This window comes from Salmo trutta, chromosome 3 (assembly GCF_901001165.1).
Source record: "Salmo trutta chromosome 3, fSalTru1.1, whole genome shotgun sequence".
In the NCBI taxonomy this organism is placed as follows: Eukaryota; Metazoa; Chordata; class Actinopteri; order Salmoniformes; family Salmonidae; genus Salmo; species Salmo trutta.
Genome location: NC_042959.1, coordinates 4499158 through 4514820, shown reverse-complemented (window position 1 = coordinate 4514820; position 15663 = coordinate 4499158). Strand labels below are relative to the sequence as shown.

Sequence of the window (15663 nt, the reverse complement as noted above, 5' to 3'; positions counted from 1 at the left end):
ACACCAAGACACTCATGAAGAGGGCACCACAACACCTTTTCCCCCTCAGGAGACTGAAAATATTTGGCATTGATCCTCAGATCATCAGAAAGTTCTACAGCTGCACCATTGAGAGCATCCTGACTGGTTGCATCACTGCCTGGTATGGCAACTGCTCGGCCTCCGACTGCAAGGCACAACAGAGGGTAGTGCATACGGCCCAGTACATCACTGGGGCCAAACTTCCTGCCATCCAGGACCTCTATACCAGGCGGTGTCAGAGGAAGGCCCTAAAAATTGCTCCAGCCACTCTAGTCAGAAAATGTTCTCTCTGCTACCGCACGGCAAGCAGTACTGGAGCGCCAAGTCTAGGTCCAAAAGGCTTCTTAACAGCTTCTACCCCCCAAGCCATAAGACTCCTGAATAGCTAATAAAATTGACTATTTGCATAGTCCGGGTAGCCATTTTTATGCTGCTGCTACTCTGTGTTTATTATCTATGCTGCCCTACCAAGCAAAAAGGCAGTAACTACTCATAGCGTTGTACTGAGAAAAATGACTTTAATTTACCTTGGTTAAACAGTAACTTTATGTAGTTACTGATAACATGACCCCCATTTTCTCCAAAACACAATACAATAGAGGCAGGATACTTGTCCACATGATTAAGCATTATTTAATGCATCAAAAACTACATTAACTCATTTTCGAACAAATTAGCAGTTACTGCCTTTTTGCTTGGTAGGGCAGTATGCACAGCCACTTTACATCTACCTACATGCACATATTACCTCATTTACCTTGACTAACCTGTGCCCCCGCACATTGACTCTGTACCGCTACCTCCAGTATGTAGCCTCGCTATTGTTATAGTATTGTTGCTCTTTAATTCTTTTTTTTTCTATTTTCATATTTTTTCTATGATTTATTTTATATTATTTCAGTTTATTTAGTAAATACTTTCTTAACACTTATTTTTTCTTAAAATTGCATTGTTGGTTAGGGCTTGTAAGTAAGCATTTCACTGTAAGATCTACACCTGTTGTATTTGGCACATGTAAAATGTATTTGATTTGTATATAGTGCACTACTTTTGACCTGGGCCCTTAGGGCTCTGGTCAAAAGTAGTGCACTATGTAGGGAATAGGGGATGCAGGCCTTATAGCTATTTCTCAATAAGTTAACCACCACCTTGCATACTCCTCTTTGCCACATATTAATAATGTTAACATTTTCAGCGTTAAGTTATCACCATGGATCATGCTCTTTCCATACAGACCCTCTCAAAGGCCCCAATAGGATCCCTATTCCCTATAAAGTGTACTACTTTTGACCAAGCCCCACGGGGTGTGGCTGAATGCACCCCAGTAACCTAAAGACCCTCAGTGTGATTTCCTGACAGCTTAGTCCTTCATGTGGGATAGTCCATGTTGTATATTTGCTGTATGTCTAAACACATTAGGTTGTGTAATATCATTGGTAAGTATGGGGCGAGGATGATGAAGACGATGTTATGAAATAAATCAGGGACAATTGGTATCTTAACCGTTTATTAGATTTATTTTGCAGAATGAAACACAATAGATCCAAATAGTATTCAAAACTCCAACTCCATCAAATAAAAGTGAGGACATTTTCAGCTTTCGTTCTCTGTTATTAACATTGCAGATATTTGTTTACCTATAAAAGGTGCAAAAAAAAATACAGCATGACTCTTATTCATGATAGTCATATATTTTCTTTAGTATAACCAAACACCAGAGACTTGCATTAAGTGAGACAGTGAGAGAGAGAAAGAGTGAGACAGTGAGGGAGAGAAAGAGTGAGACAGTGAGGGAGAGAAAGAGTGAGACAGTGAGGGAGAGAAAGAGTGAGACAGTGAGAGACAGAAAGAGTGAGACAGTGAGGGAGAGAAAGAGTGAGACAGTGAGGGAGAGAAAGAGTGAGACAGTGAGGGAGAGAAAGAGTGAGACAGTGAGGGAGAGAAAGAGAGAGACATTGAGAGAGAGAGTGATCCTCCTGAATGTAATACAATGTCTTCATTAAAAACACGATTTGCTTCTGTTATTCTGTTTCTTTACATTACATCTCTTGATTGTAAAATAATTTAAAAAAATAAAAAATACAAATGGATTCTTCAGCATACGCTGTACTATCTTTCAATTTCGACCACTTTGCCATTTGAGTAGAATTCAAATTAAAGGCGTTGAAGCGAAAAGGGACAAATTGTAGTAATCAAATGGATGTAAAAAGGAAAAAAAAGTACATTCTCTCTCTCAAAGATTAAAAACAGCTGTTAATAGAGTTTATAGTTTACATAAACATTGCTTTTATTTTCAATTATGGTCTCTAATAGCATTGTCACTCTTGATAGAATGTTATACAGGGCCCTGCTCTATGTTGAGTAAATATGCTTCTGCAACGATTATATATCCAAAGCTTCAAAACAAATGTAAATTATTTCATACATAAAAACGAAAAGTAGTTGTTGCCTGTATATAAACATACTTTTCTTCAAAATAACAATTGAATCTAAACTATGTTTGTGCAATAGACCCCCTGGATACAAAAATACCACACCTAATCTTAACTAAATGCATTTTAAAAGAATGCAATGCAACACTTGGACTAAACATGTGAGGCACTATTGGTATGAATTTGGTGAGATGGTAATAAGTTCAATAAATTTTGACTATGTACAAAAGACAATACTTAATATTACAATACAGATTCATCTTATTTACAGTTAAATTGTAGTCTGAACAATGTCATCTACCCCATATGTAATAAGTAAAATGTGTGGAGAAAGTCCAAAGGGAATAACACACATGTATTGTTACATTGAGATGAGATGTGAACTCATCTGTCAAGTTTTAAAAACTTGAGCAGATAGGGGTGTTGTGTACATGGAACAGACAATTGGGTAGTAGTTTATAATTAGCCTCACAATTCATCATTTCTTTGGTGACACAGACAACTCGAGTTTTGGGAAACGGAAACCACCTCTAGACCCACTGTCGCTGCTGGAGGATGAAGAGATTCTAGACTTTTTAGAGGGGAGAGATACACCTCCACTTACCTCAACTCTCTCTTCACTATCTTCACCCAGACGCACTTCATATGAGCCCTTTGACTTTGAGCCAAAACCACCAAAGGTGCCAAACTTTAACTTCTTTCCTTTCACCTTGGCCCCCCCAACATCTACAGAGATGTCGCCACCCTCAGCACTTAAGTGACTTGAGGGAGAAGACACAGCCAGATCTCCCTCGTCACTCGCCACAGAGGAAGACCGATGCCTTGATTTCTTAAAAAGATCCAGTGAGGCTGACTTGCTCTTAGGGGACACACTATGCCCAGATCCTCTTTCTACAGACAACTTGCCACTTACTAACTCCCCATGACTTAAACTCAACTCTTTGGAGCCCTTAACGCCACCACTACCACCGGCTCCAAGTTCTGCGTCCGGCCCCTGGAAGCTAAGATCCGCTGCACTACCTCCCTTTGCTTTTGACTTGCCAAAACCGAACCTTGGCATCTTGACCTTTACTTTCTCACCACTGTGCAGCTCCAGGCTCGGAGAACTACCACTAACCGAAGGAGCCTGCACATCAATCTTTCCACCCCGCACTGCTGCCCCTGCTCCTGCTCTTGCTCCTGCATCAACATCTTCTCCCATCTCTGGTCCATGGTACTTTGGAACATTGATTTTGGGGAATGACACATGTCCCTCTGGGAAATGTAGTCCACTGTATCCTGAAACATTTGAGTCTACATCTACTCCTCCTCCCCCTCCTCCAATATCAATTTTAGGACCTTTTAAATCTCCTGAAAGGCTTGCCTCTCCTTTCAGATTTTTCCTGTTCACATTTACATCGACATCAGGTACATTTACCTGGGGCCCTCTGATTTTCATCCCTGGAAATTTTATGTTAGACTTAGTTTTTACATCTGGGACTTGCACATTTAGATCTGGTGCTTCAATATTGGCTTGTAGACTCCCAGATGACAAGCCACCAGACAGAGAGCCATCGCCTTTAACTTTGGGAGATTTTACATCAAATTCCACATCCGGGAAATGAAGTTTTCCAAAGAAGGGTTTCTTTACTTTTGCTCCTTTCAGGTGAAGCTCAGGAGAGTCAACATCTAAATCTACACCTGATGTTTCAAGGTCAATATCTACATCAGCTTTCTTTGCTTTCCCTTTGATTTTGGGTAGTTTAAATTTACCTTTCTTTCCTTTGACATGAATGTCAACATCAGGGGCTTCTAGACTACTGTCACCCTCTGGCAAATTAACATCTAATTTGGGGCTCTTGCCTCCCATATGGATCTTTGGTGCCTTGAATTTAGTTCCTTTGATATTTGCATCCCCTAGGTTAAGGTCAACCACAGGTGCCTTCACATCCATCTTTCCGTGAGAAATATTCAGTTCAGGCCCTTCAACTTCAGGTGACCTAATACCAAACGTGGGACCTTTGAACTTTGGAAACTTGACATCTGGTTTGTCAATACTGAAACTGGGACTTCCCATATCAAGGGATCCACCGGACAACTTTGCATCAGGGCCTCTGATGTTGAGATCTGGACGTGAAATGTCAAAACTCGGTCCCTTGATGTCAATATCAGCTTTGGGTAGGTTAAGATCAACATCCGCACCTTCCAGTTTAGGTCCTTTGATTCCGAATGAGGGCATTTTCATCTTTGGCATCTTAAATCCTCCTGAACCTTCAATGTCAACATCTGGACCTTCAATGTCTACTTTGGGTGCTTTGAGGTCTCCTGACACATCAAAATCTCCTTTCACCTTTGGACCTTTCAGGTTGAAGTCCATGTCAGGCATTGAGATGTTTGGGCCTGATATGGTTGGCATCTTGAATTTCGAACCTTTGATTTTACCATCTGGACCTTCAATGTCAAGATTTGGACCTTTAATATCAATTTTGGGAGCCTTGATGTCAATGTCAGCTTTAGGTAGGTTGACATCAATATCTGGACCCTCAAGATTGGGTCCTTTAAATCCAAACGAAGGCATCTTCATCTTTGGCATCTTAAATCCTCCTGAACCTTCAATGTCAACATCTGGACCTTCAATGCCTACTTTGGGTGCTTTGAGGTCTCCTGACATATCAAAATCTCCTTTCACCTTTGGACCTTTCAGGTTGAAGTCCATGTCAGGCATTGAGATGTTTGGTCCAGATATGGATGGCATCTTGAATTTCGGCCCTTTGATTTTACCATCTGGACCTTCAATGTCTAGGTTTGGACCTTTGATGTCTCCTTCAATCTTGGGGACTGAAACATTGACATCTCCTTTCACCTTTGGACCTTTCAGGTTGAAGTCCACATCAGGCATAGACATCTTTGGTCCAGACATTGATGGCATCTTGAATTTCGGCCCTTTGATTTTACTATCTGGACCTTCAATGTCAATTTCTGGACCTTCAATGTCAATGTTGCCTTTAGGTAGATTGACGTCAAAATCTCCCTCAACTTTTGGTCCTTTGAATCCAAATGAGGGCATCTTCATCTTTGGCATCTTAAATCCTCCTGAACCTTCAATGTCAACATCTGGACCTTCAATGTCTACTTTCGGTGCTTTGAGGTTTCCTGACATATCCAAATCTCCTTTCACCTTTGGACCTTTCAGGTTGAAGTCCATGTCAGGCATTGAGATGTTTGGGCCTGATATGGATGGCATCTTGAATTTCGGCCCTTTGATTTTACCATCTGGACCTTCAATGTCTAGTTTTGGACCTTTAATATCAATTTTGGGAGCCTTGATGTCAATGTTAGCTTTAGGTAGGTTGACATCAATATCTGGACCCTCAAGATTGGGTCCTTTAAATCCAAACGAAGGCATTTTCATCTTTGGCATCTTAAATCCTCCTGAACCTTCAATGTCAACATCTGGACCTTCAATGCCGACTTTGGGTGCTTTGAGGTCTCCTGACATATCAAAATCTCCTTTCACCTTTGGACCTTTCAGGTTGAAGTCCATGTCAGGCATTGAGATGTTTGGGCCTGATATGGATGGCATCTTGAATTTCGGCCCTTTGATTTTACCATCTGGACCTTCAATGTCTAGGTTTGGACCTTTGATGTCTCCTTCAATCTTGGGGACTGAAACATTGACATCTCCTTTCACCTTTGGACCTTTCAGGTTGAAGTCCACATCAGGCATAGACATCTTTGGTCCAGACATTGATGGCATCTTGAATTTTGGCCCTTTGATTTTACCATCTGGACCTTCAATGTCAATTTCTGGACCTTCAATGTCAATGTCGCCTTTAGGTAGTTTGACATCAAAATCTCCCTCAACTTTGGGTCCTTTGAATCCAAATGAGGGCATCTTCATCTTTGGCATCTTAAATCCTCCTGAACCTTCAATGTCAACATCTGGACCTTCAATGTCTACTTTGGGTGCTTTGAGGTCTCCTGACATATCAAAATCTCCTTTCACCTTTGGACCTTTCAGGTTGAAGTCCATGTCAGGCATTGAGATGTTTGGGCCTGATATGGATGGCATCTTGAATTTCGGCCCTTTGATTTTACCATCTGGACCTTCAATGTCAAGTTTTGGACCTTTAATATCAATTTTGGGAGCCTTGATGTCAATGTCAGCTTTAGGTAGGTTGACATCAATATCTGGACCCTCAAGTTTGGGTCCTTTGAATCCAAACGAAGGCATCTTCATCTTTGGCATCTTAAATCCTCCTGAACCTTCAATGTCAACATCTGGACCTTCAACGCCTACTTTGGGTGCTTTGAGATCTCCTGACATATCAAAATCTCCCTTCACCTTTGGACCTTTCAGGTTGAAATCCATGTCAGGCATTGAGATGTTTGGTCCTGATACTGATGGCATCTTGAATTTCGACCCTTTGATTTTACCATCTGGACCTTCAATGTCTAGCTTTGGACCTTTGATGTCTCCTTCAATCTTGGGGACTGAAACATTGACATCTCCTTTCACCTTTGGACCTTTCAGGTTGAAGTCCACATCAGGCATAGAGATCTTTGGTCCAGATATTGATGGCATCTTGAATTTTGGCCCTTTGATTTTACCATCTAGACCTTCAATGTCAATTTCTGGACCTTCAATGTCAATGTTGCCTTTAGGTAGATTGACGTCAAAATCTCCCTCAACTTTTGGTCCTTTGAATCCAAATGAGGGCATCTTCATCTTTGGCATCTTAAATCCTCCTGAACCTTCAATGTCAACATCTGGACCTTCAATGTCTACTTTCGGTGCTTTGAGGTTTCCTGACATATCCAAATCTCCCTTCACCTTTGGACCTTTCAGGTTGAAGTCCATGTCAGGCATTGAGATGTTTGGGCCTGATATGGTTGGCATCTTGAATTTCGACCCTTTGATTTTACCATCTGGACCTTCAATGTCAAGTTCTGGACCTTTAATATCAATTTTGGGAGCCTTGATGTCAATGTCAGCTTTAGGTAGGTTGACATCAATATCTGGACCCTCAAGTTTGGGTCCTTTGAATCCAAACGAAGGCATCTTCATCTTTGGCATCTTAAATCCTCCTGAACCTTCAATGTCAACATCTGGACCTTCAACGCCTACTTTGGGTGCTTTGAGGTCTCCTGACATATCAAAATCTCCCTTCACCTTTGGACCTTTCAGGTTGAAATCCATGTCAGGCATTGAGATGTTTGGTCCTGATATTGATGGCATCTTGAATTTTGGCCCTTTGATTTTACCATCAGGACCTTCAATGTCTAGGTTTGGACCTTTGATGTCTCCTTCAATCTTGGGGACTGAAACATTGACATCTCCTTTCACCTTTGGACCTTTCAGGTTGAAGTCCACATCAGGCATAGAGATCTTTGGTCCAGATATTGATGGCATCTTGAATTTTGGCCCTTTGATTTTACCATCTGGACCTTCAATGTCAATTTCTGGACCTTCAATGTCAATGTCGCCTTTAGGTAGATTGACGTCAAAATCTCCCTCAACTTTTGGTCCTTTGAATCCAAATGAGGGCATCTTCATCTTTGGCATCTTAAATCCTCCTGAACCTTCAATGTCAACATCTGGACCTTCAATGTCTACTTTCGGTGCTTTGAGGTTTCCTGACATATCCAAATCTCCCTTCACCTTTGGACCTTTCAGGTTGAAGTCCATGTCAGGCATTGAGATGTTTGGGCCTGATATGGTTGGCATCTTGAATTTCGACCCTTTGATTTTACCATCTGGACCTTCAATGTCAAGTTCTGGACCTTTAATATCAATTTTGGGAGCCTTGATGTCAATGTCAGCTTTAGGTAGGTTGACATCAATATCTGGACCCTCAACTTTTGGTCCTTTGAATCCAAATGAGGGCATCTTCATCTTTGGCATCTTAAATCCTCCTGAACCTTCAATGTCAACATCTGGACCTTCAATGTCTACTTTGGGTGCTTTGAGGTCTCCTGACATATCAAAATCTCCTTTCACCTTTGGGCCTTTCAGGTTGAAGTCCATGTCAGGCATTGAGATGTTTGGGCCTGATAAGGATGGCATCTTGAATTTCGGCCCTTTGATTTTACCATCTGGACCTTCAATGTCTAGGTTTGGACCTTTGATGTCTCCTTCAATCTTAGGGACTGAAACATTGACATCTCCTTTCACCTTTGGACCTTTCAGGTTGAAGTCCACATCAGGCATAGAGATCTTTGGTCCAGATATTGATGGCATCTTGAATTTTGGCCCTTTGATTTTACCATCTGGACCTTCAATGTCAATTTCTGGACCTTCAATGTCAATGTCGCCTTTAGGTAGATTGACGTCAAAATCTCCCTCAACTTTTGGTCCTTTGAATCCAAATGAGGGCATCTTCATCTTTGGCATCTTAAATCCTCCTGAACCTTCAATGTCAACATCTGGACCTTCAATGTCTACTTTCGGTGCTTTGAGGTTTCCTGACATATCCAAATCTCCCTTCACCTTTGGACCTTTCAGGTTGAAGTCCATGTCAGGCATTGAGATGTTTGGGCCTGATATGGTTGGCATCTTGAATTTCGACCCTTTGATTTTACCATCTGGACCTTCAATGTCAAGTTCTGGACCTTTAATATCAATTTTGGGAGCCTTGATGTCAATGTCAGCTTTAGGTAGGTTGACATCAATATCTGGACCCTCAAGTTTGGGTCCTTTGAATCCAAACGAAGGCATCTTCATCTTTGGCATCTTAAATCCTCCTGAACCTTCAATGTCAACATCTGGACCTTCAACGCCTACTTTGGGTGCTTTGAGGTCTCCTGACATATCAAAATCTCCCTTCACCTTTGGACCTTTCAGGTTGAAATCCATGTCAGGCATTGAGATGTTTGGTCCTGATATTGATGGCATCTTGAATTTTGGCCCTTTGATTTTACCATCTGGACCTTCAATGTCTAGGTTTGGACCTTTGATGTCTCCTTCAATCTTGGGGACTGAAACATTGACATCTCCTTTCACCTTTGGACCTTTCAGGTTGAAGTCCACATCAGGCATAGAGATCTTTGGTCCAGATATTGATGGCATCTTGAATTTTGGCCCTTTGATTTTACCATCTGGACCTTCAATGTCAATTTCTGGACCTTCAATGTCAATGTCGCCTTTAGGTAGATTGACGTCAAAATCTCCCTCAACTTTTGGTCCTTTGAATCCAAATGAGGGCATCTTCATCTTTGGCATCTTAAATCCTCCTGAACCTTCAATGTCAACATCTGGACCTTCAATGTCTACTTTCGGTGCTTTGAGGTTTCCTGACATATCCAAATCTCCCTTCACCTTTGGACCTTTCAGGTTGAAGTCCATGTCAGGCATTGAGATGTTTGGGCCTGATATGGTTGGCATCTTGAATTTCGACCCTTTGATTTTACCATCTGGACCTTCAATGTCAAGTTCTGGACCTTTAATATCAATTTTGGGAGCCTTGATGTCAATGTCAGCTTTAGGTAGGTTGACATCAATATCTGGACCCTCAAATTTGGGTCCTTTGAATCCAAATGAGGGCATCTTCATCTTTGGCATCTTAAATCCTCCTGAACCTTCAATGTCAACATCTGGACCTTCAATGTCTACTTTGGGTGCTTTGAGGTCTCCTGACATATCAAAATCTCCTTTCACCTTTGGGCCTTTCAGGTTGAAGTCCATGTCAGGCATTGAGATGTTTGGGCCTGATAAGGATGGCATCTTGAATTTCGGCCCTTTGATTTTACCATCTGGACCTTCAATGTCTAGGTTTGGACCTTTGATGTCTCCTTCAATCTTAGGGACTGAAACATTGACATCTCCTTTCACCTTTGGACCTTTCAGGTTGAAGTCCACATCAGGCATAGAGATCTTTGGTCCAGATATTGATGGCATCTTGAATTTTGGCCCTTTGATTTTACCATCTGGACCTTCAATGTCAATTTCTGGACCTTCAATGTCAATGTCGCCTTTAGGTAGATTGACGTCAAAATCTCCCTCAACTTTTGGTCCTTTGAATCCAAATGAGGGCATCTTCATCTTTGGCATCTTAAATCCTCCTGAACCTTCAATGTCAACATCTGGACCTTCAATGTCTACTTTCGGTGCTTTGAGGTTTCCTGACATATCCAAATCTCCCTTCACCTTTGGACCTTTCAGGTTGAAGTCCATGTCAGGCATTGAGATGTTTGGGCCTGATATGGATGGCATCTTGAATTTCGGCCCTTTGATTTTACCATCTGGACCTTCAATGTCAAGTTCCGAACCTTTAATATCAATTTTGGGAGCCTTGATGTCAATGTCAGCTTTAGGTAGGTTGACATCAATATCTGGACCCTCAAGTTTGGGTCCTTTGAATCCAAACGAAGGCATCTTCATCTTTGGCATCTTAAATCCTCCTGAACCTTCAATGTCAACATCTGGACCTTCAACGTCTACTTTGGGTGCTTTGAGGTCTCCTGACATATCAAAATCTCCCTTCACCTTTGGACCTTTTAGGTTGAAGTCCATGTCAGGCATTGAGATGTTTGGTCCTGATATTGATGGCATCTTGAATTTTGGCCCTTTGATTTTACCTTCTGGACCTTCAATGTCTAGGTTTGGACCTTTGATGTCTCCTTCAATCTTGGGGACTGGAACATTGACATCTCCTTTCACCTTTGAACCTTTCAGGTTGAAGTCCACATCAGGCATAGAGAGCTTTGGTCCAGATATTGATGGCATCTTGAATTTCGATCCTTTGATTTTACCATCTGGACCTTCAATGTCAATTTCTGGACCTTCAATATCAATGTCGCCTTTAGGTAGATTGACATCAAAATCTCCTTCAACTCTGGGTCCTTTGAATCCAAATGAGGGCATCTTCATCTTTGGCATCTTAAATCCTCCTGAACCTTCAATGTCAACATCTGGACCCTCAATGCCTACTTTGGGTGCTTTGAGGTCTCCTGACACATCAAAATCTCCCTTCACCTTTGGACCTTTCAGGTTGAAGTCCATGTCAGGCATTGAGATGTTTGGTCCTGAAATAGATGGCATCTTGAATTTTGGCCCTTTGATTTTACCATCTGGACCTTCAATGTCTAGGTTTGGACCTTTGATGTCTCCTTCGATCTTGGGGACTGGTATATTGATATCTCCTTTCATCTTTGTACCTTTTAGATTGAAATCCACATCAGGCATGGAGACCTTTGGTCCTGATATTGTTGGCATCTTGTTTTTTGGGCCCTTGATTTTGACATCAGGACTTTCAATGTCAATATGAGGACCTTTAATATCGACACTGGGTCCCTTGAAGTCAATGTCAGCTTTAGGAAGGTTAATATCTACATCTGGTATCTCTATCTTCGGGCTTTTGAATCCAAATTTAGGCATTTTGAATTTGGATCCTTTGACTTTAGGGCTGGTAGCCCCAATATCAAGGTCAAGGTCTGGAAGACTACCTTTCGGTGCTTTGATATTGATATCGGCTTTTGCTAGCTTTACATCAACCTCAGGAGACTTGACTTTGGGCCCTTTGAATCCAAACTTTGGCATTTTGAACTTAGACTTCTTTGGTGCAATGTCAGGACTCTCTACTGAGATATCCAATCCATCAAATTCAGCTTTGGGTGTACTCATTGCTCCCTCAACTCCCCCTTTGAACTTTGGCCCTTTGACACTGAAATCAACATCAGGCATTGACAATTTGGGGCCAGACATAGACGGCATCTTCATCTTTGGCATTTTAATTCCACCTGAACCTTCAATGTCAACATCTGGTCCTTCAATGTCTACTTTGGGTGCTTTGAGGTCTCCTTTGATCTTTGGCAATGACACGTCCACCTCTCCCTTCAGCTTCGGCCCTTTTATATTAAAGTCCACATCGGGCATTGAGATCTTTGGTCCTGATATTGATGGAACTTTAATATCAACTTTAGGAGCCTTGATGTCAATGTCAGCTTTTGGTAGGTTGACATCAATATCTGGACCCTCCAATTTAGATCCTTTGATTCCAAATGAGGGCATCTTCATCTTTGGCATCTTAAATCCTCCTGAACCTTCAATGTCAACATCTGGTCCTTCAATGTCTACTTTGGGTGCTTTGAAGTCTCCTGACATATCAATATCTCCCTTCATCTTTGGGCCTTTCAGATTGAAGTCCATGTCAGGCATTGAGATCTTTGGTCCTGACACTGATGGCATCTTGAATTTCGGACCTTTGATTTTACCATCAGGGCCTTCAATGTCAAGTTCTGGACCTTCAATGTCAACTTTTGGCACTTTGATGTCAATGTCAGTTTTTGGTAGGTTAACATCAACATCTGGACCCTCCAATTTAGACCCTTTGATTCCAAATGAGGGCATCTTCATCTTTGGCATCTTAAATCCTCCTGAACCTTCAATGTCAACATCTGGACCTTCAATGCCTACTTTGGGTGCTTTGAGGTCTCCTGACATACCCAAATCTCCCTTCACCTTTGGGCCTTTAAGATTGAAGTCTACATCGGGCATTGATATTTTTGGTCCTGATATTGATGGACCTTTAATGTCAACTTTAGGAGCATTGATGTCAATGTCAGCTTTTGGTAGGTTGACATCAATATCTGGACCCTCCAATTTAGATCCTTTGATTCCAAATGAGGGTATCTTCATCTTTGGCATCTTAAATCCTCCTGAACCTTCAATGTCAACATCTGGACCTTCAATGTCTACTTTGGGTGCTTTGAGGTCTCCTGACATACCCAAATCTCCCTTCACCTTTGGGCCTTTCAGGTTGAAGTCCACATCGGGCATTGAGATCTTTGGTCCTGATATTGACGGACCTTTAATGTCAACTTTGGGAGCCTTGATGTCTCCTTCTAGCTTTGGCACTGACACATCCACATCTCCTTTCACCTTTGGGCCTTTCAGATTGAAGTCCACATCGGGCATTGAGATCTTTGGTCCCTTCACCTTTGGGCCTTTCAGATTGAAGTCCACATCGGGCATTGAGATCTTTGGTCCTGATATTGATGGACCTTTAATGTCAACGTTGGGAGCCTTGATGTCAATGTCAGCTTTTGGTAGGTTAACATCAATATCTGGACCCTCCAATTTAGATCCTTTGATTCCAAATGAGGGCATCTTCATCTTTGGCATCTTAAATCCTCCTGAACCTTCAATGTCAACATCTGGACCTTCAATGTCTACTTTGGGTGCTTTGAGGTCTCCTGACATACCCAAATCTCCCTTCACCTTTGGGCCTTTCAGATTGAAGTCCACATCGGGCATTGAGATCTTTGGTCCTGATATTGAGGGACCTTTAATGTCAACGTTGGGAGCCTTGATGTCAATGTCAGCTTTTGGTAGGTTGACATCAATATCTGGACCCTCCAATTTAGATCCTTTGATTCCAAATGAGGGCATCTTCATCTTTGGCATCTTAAATCCTCCTGAACCTTCAATGTCAACATCTGGACCTTCAATGCGTACTTTGGGTGCTTTGAGGTCTCCTGACATACCCAAATCTCCCTTCACCTTTGGGCCTTTCAGATTGAAGTCCACATCGGGCATTGAGATCTTTGGTCCTGATATTGATGGACCTTTAATGTCAACTTTGGGAGCCTTGATGTCTCCTTCTAGCTTTGGCACTGACACATCCACATCTCCCTTCACCTTTGGGCCTTTCAGATTGAAGTCCACATCGGGCATTGAGATCTTTGGTCCTGATATTGATGGACCTTTAATATCAACGTTGGGAGCCTTGATGTCAATGTCAGCTTTTGGTAGGTTAACATCAATATCTGGACCCTCCAATTTAGATCCTTTGATTCCAAATGAGGGCATCTTCATCTTTGGCATCTTAAATCCTCCTGAACCTTCAATGTCAACATCTGGACCTTCAATGTCTACTTTGGGTGCTTTGAGGTCTCCTGACATACCCAAATCTCCCTTCACCTTTGGGCCTTTCAGATTGAAGTCCACATCGGGCATTGAGATCTTTGGTCCTGATATTGAGGGACCTTTAATGTCAACGTTGGGAGCCTTGATGTCAATGTCAGCTTTTGGTAGGTTGACATCAATATCTGGACCCTCCAATTTAGATCCTTTGATTCCAAATGAGGGCATCTTCATCTTTGGCATCTTAAATCCTCCTGAACCTTCAATGTCAACATCTGGACCTTCAATGCCTACTTTGGGTGCTTTGAGGTCTCCTGACATACCCAAATCTCCCTTCACCTTTGGGCCTTTCAGATTGAAGTCCACATCGGGCATTGAGATCTTTGGTCCTGATATTGATGGACCTTTAATGTCAACGTTGGGAGCCTTGATGTCAATGTCAGCTTTTGGTAGGTTGACATCAATATCTGGACCCTCCAATTTAGATCCTTTGATTCCAAATGAGGGCATCTTCATCTTTGGCATCTTAAATCCTCCTGAACCTTCAATGTCAACATCTGGACCTTCAATGTCTACTTTGGGTGCTTTGAGGTCTCCTGACATACCCAAATCTCCCTTCACCTTTGGGCCTTTCAGATTGAAGTCCACATCGGGCATTGAGATCTTTGGTCCTGATATTGATGGACCTTTAATGTCAACTTTGGGAGCCTTGATGTCTCCTTCTAGCTTTGGCACTGACACATCCACATCTCCCTTCACCTTTGGACCTTTCAGATTGATGTCCATATCAGGCATTGATATGTTTGGGCCTGACATTGATGGCATCTTGAATTTTGGACCCTTGATTTTCCCATCAGGGCCTTCGATGTCAAGTTCTGGACCTTTGATGTTAACATTAGGTCCCTTGATATCAATGTCACCTTTAGGTAGTTTGACATCAACATCTCCCTCCAATTTAGATCCTTTGATTCCAAATGAGGGCATCTTCATCTTTGGCATCTTAAATCCTCCTGAACCTTCAATGTCAACATCTGGACCTTCAATGCCTACTTTGGGTGCTTTGAGGTCTCCTGACATACCCAAATCTCCCTTCACCTTTGGGCCTTTCAGATTGAAGTCCACATCGGGCATTGAGATCTTTGGTCCTGATATTGAGGGACCTTTAATGTCAACTTTGGGAGCCTTGATGTCAATGTCAGCTTTTGGTAGGTTGACATCAATATCTGGACCCTCCAATTTAGATCCTTTGATTCCAAATGACGGCATCTTCATCTTTGGCATCTTAAATCCTCCTGAACCTTCAATGTCAACATCTGGACCTTCAATGTCTACTTTGGGTGCTTTGAGGTCTCCTGACATACCCAAATC

General features: G+C 42.0%; 1 protein-coding gene across 27 annotated transcripts in view; it reads right to left on the bottom strand.

Annotated features, from left to right (window-relative positions):
- Positions 1 to 1511: 1511 nt before the first annotated feature.
- The window catches only part of LOC115166721 (neuroblast differentiation-associated protein AHNAK), a 43033-nt gene continuing 28881 nt past the window's right edge, over positions 1512 to 15663 (bottom strand). For 10 of the 27 annotated variants that reach the window (XM_029720470.1, XM_029720451.1, XM_029720442.1 and 7 more), the window contains 3 exons: positions 14158 to 15539; positions 13369 to 14019; positions 1512 to 13311 (listed from right to left, as the gene is read on the bottom strand). In XM_029720470.1, coding sequence (XP_029576330.1) covers positions 2932 to 13311; positions 13369 to 14019; positions 14158 to 15539 — 12413 coding nt within the window. In that variant the 3' untranslated portion in view covers positions 1512 to 2931. Of the gene's footprint in view, positions 13312 to 13362; positions 14020 to 14135; positions 15540 to 15663 lie in introns of all 27 variants that reach the window. The other 17 variants (XM_029720645.1, XM_029720564.1, XM_029720540.1 and 14 more) reach the window with 17 other exon arrangements.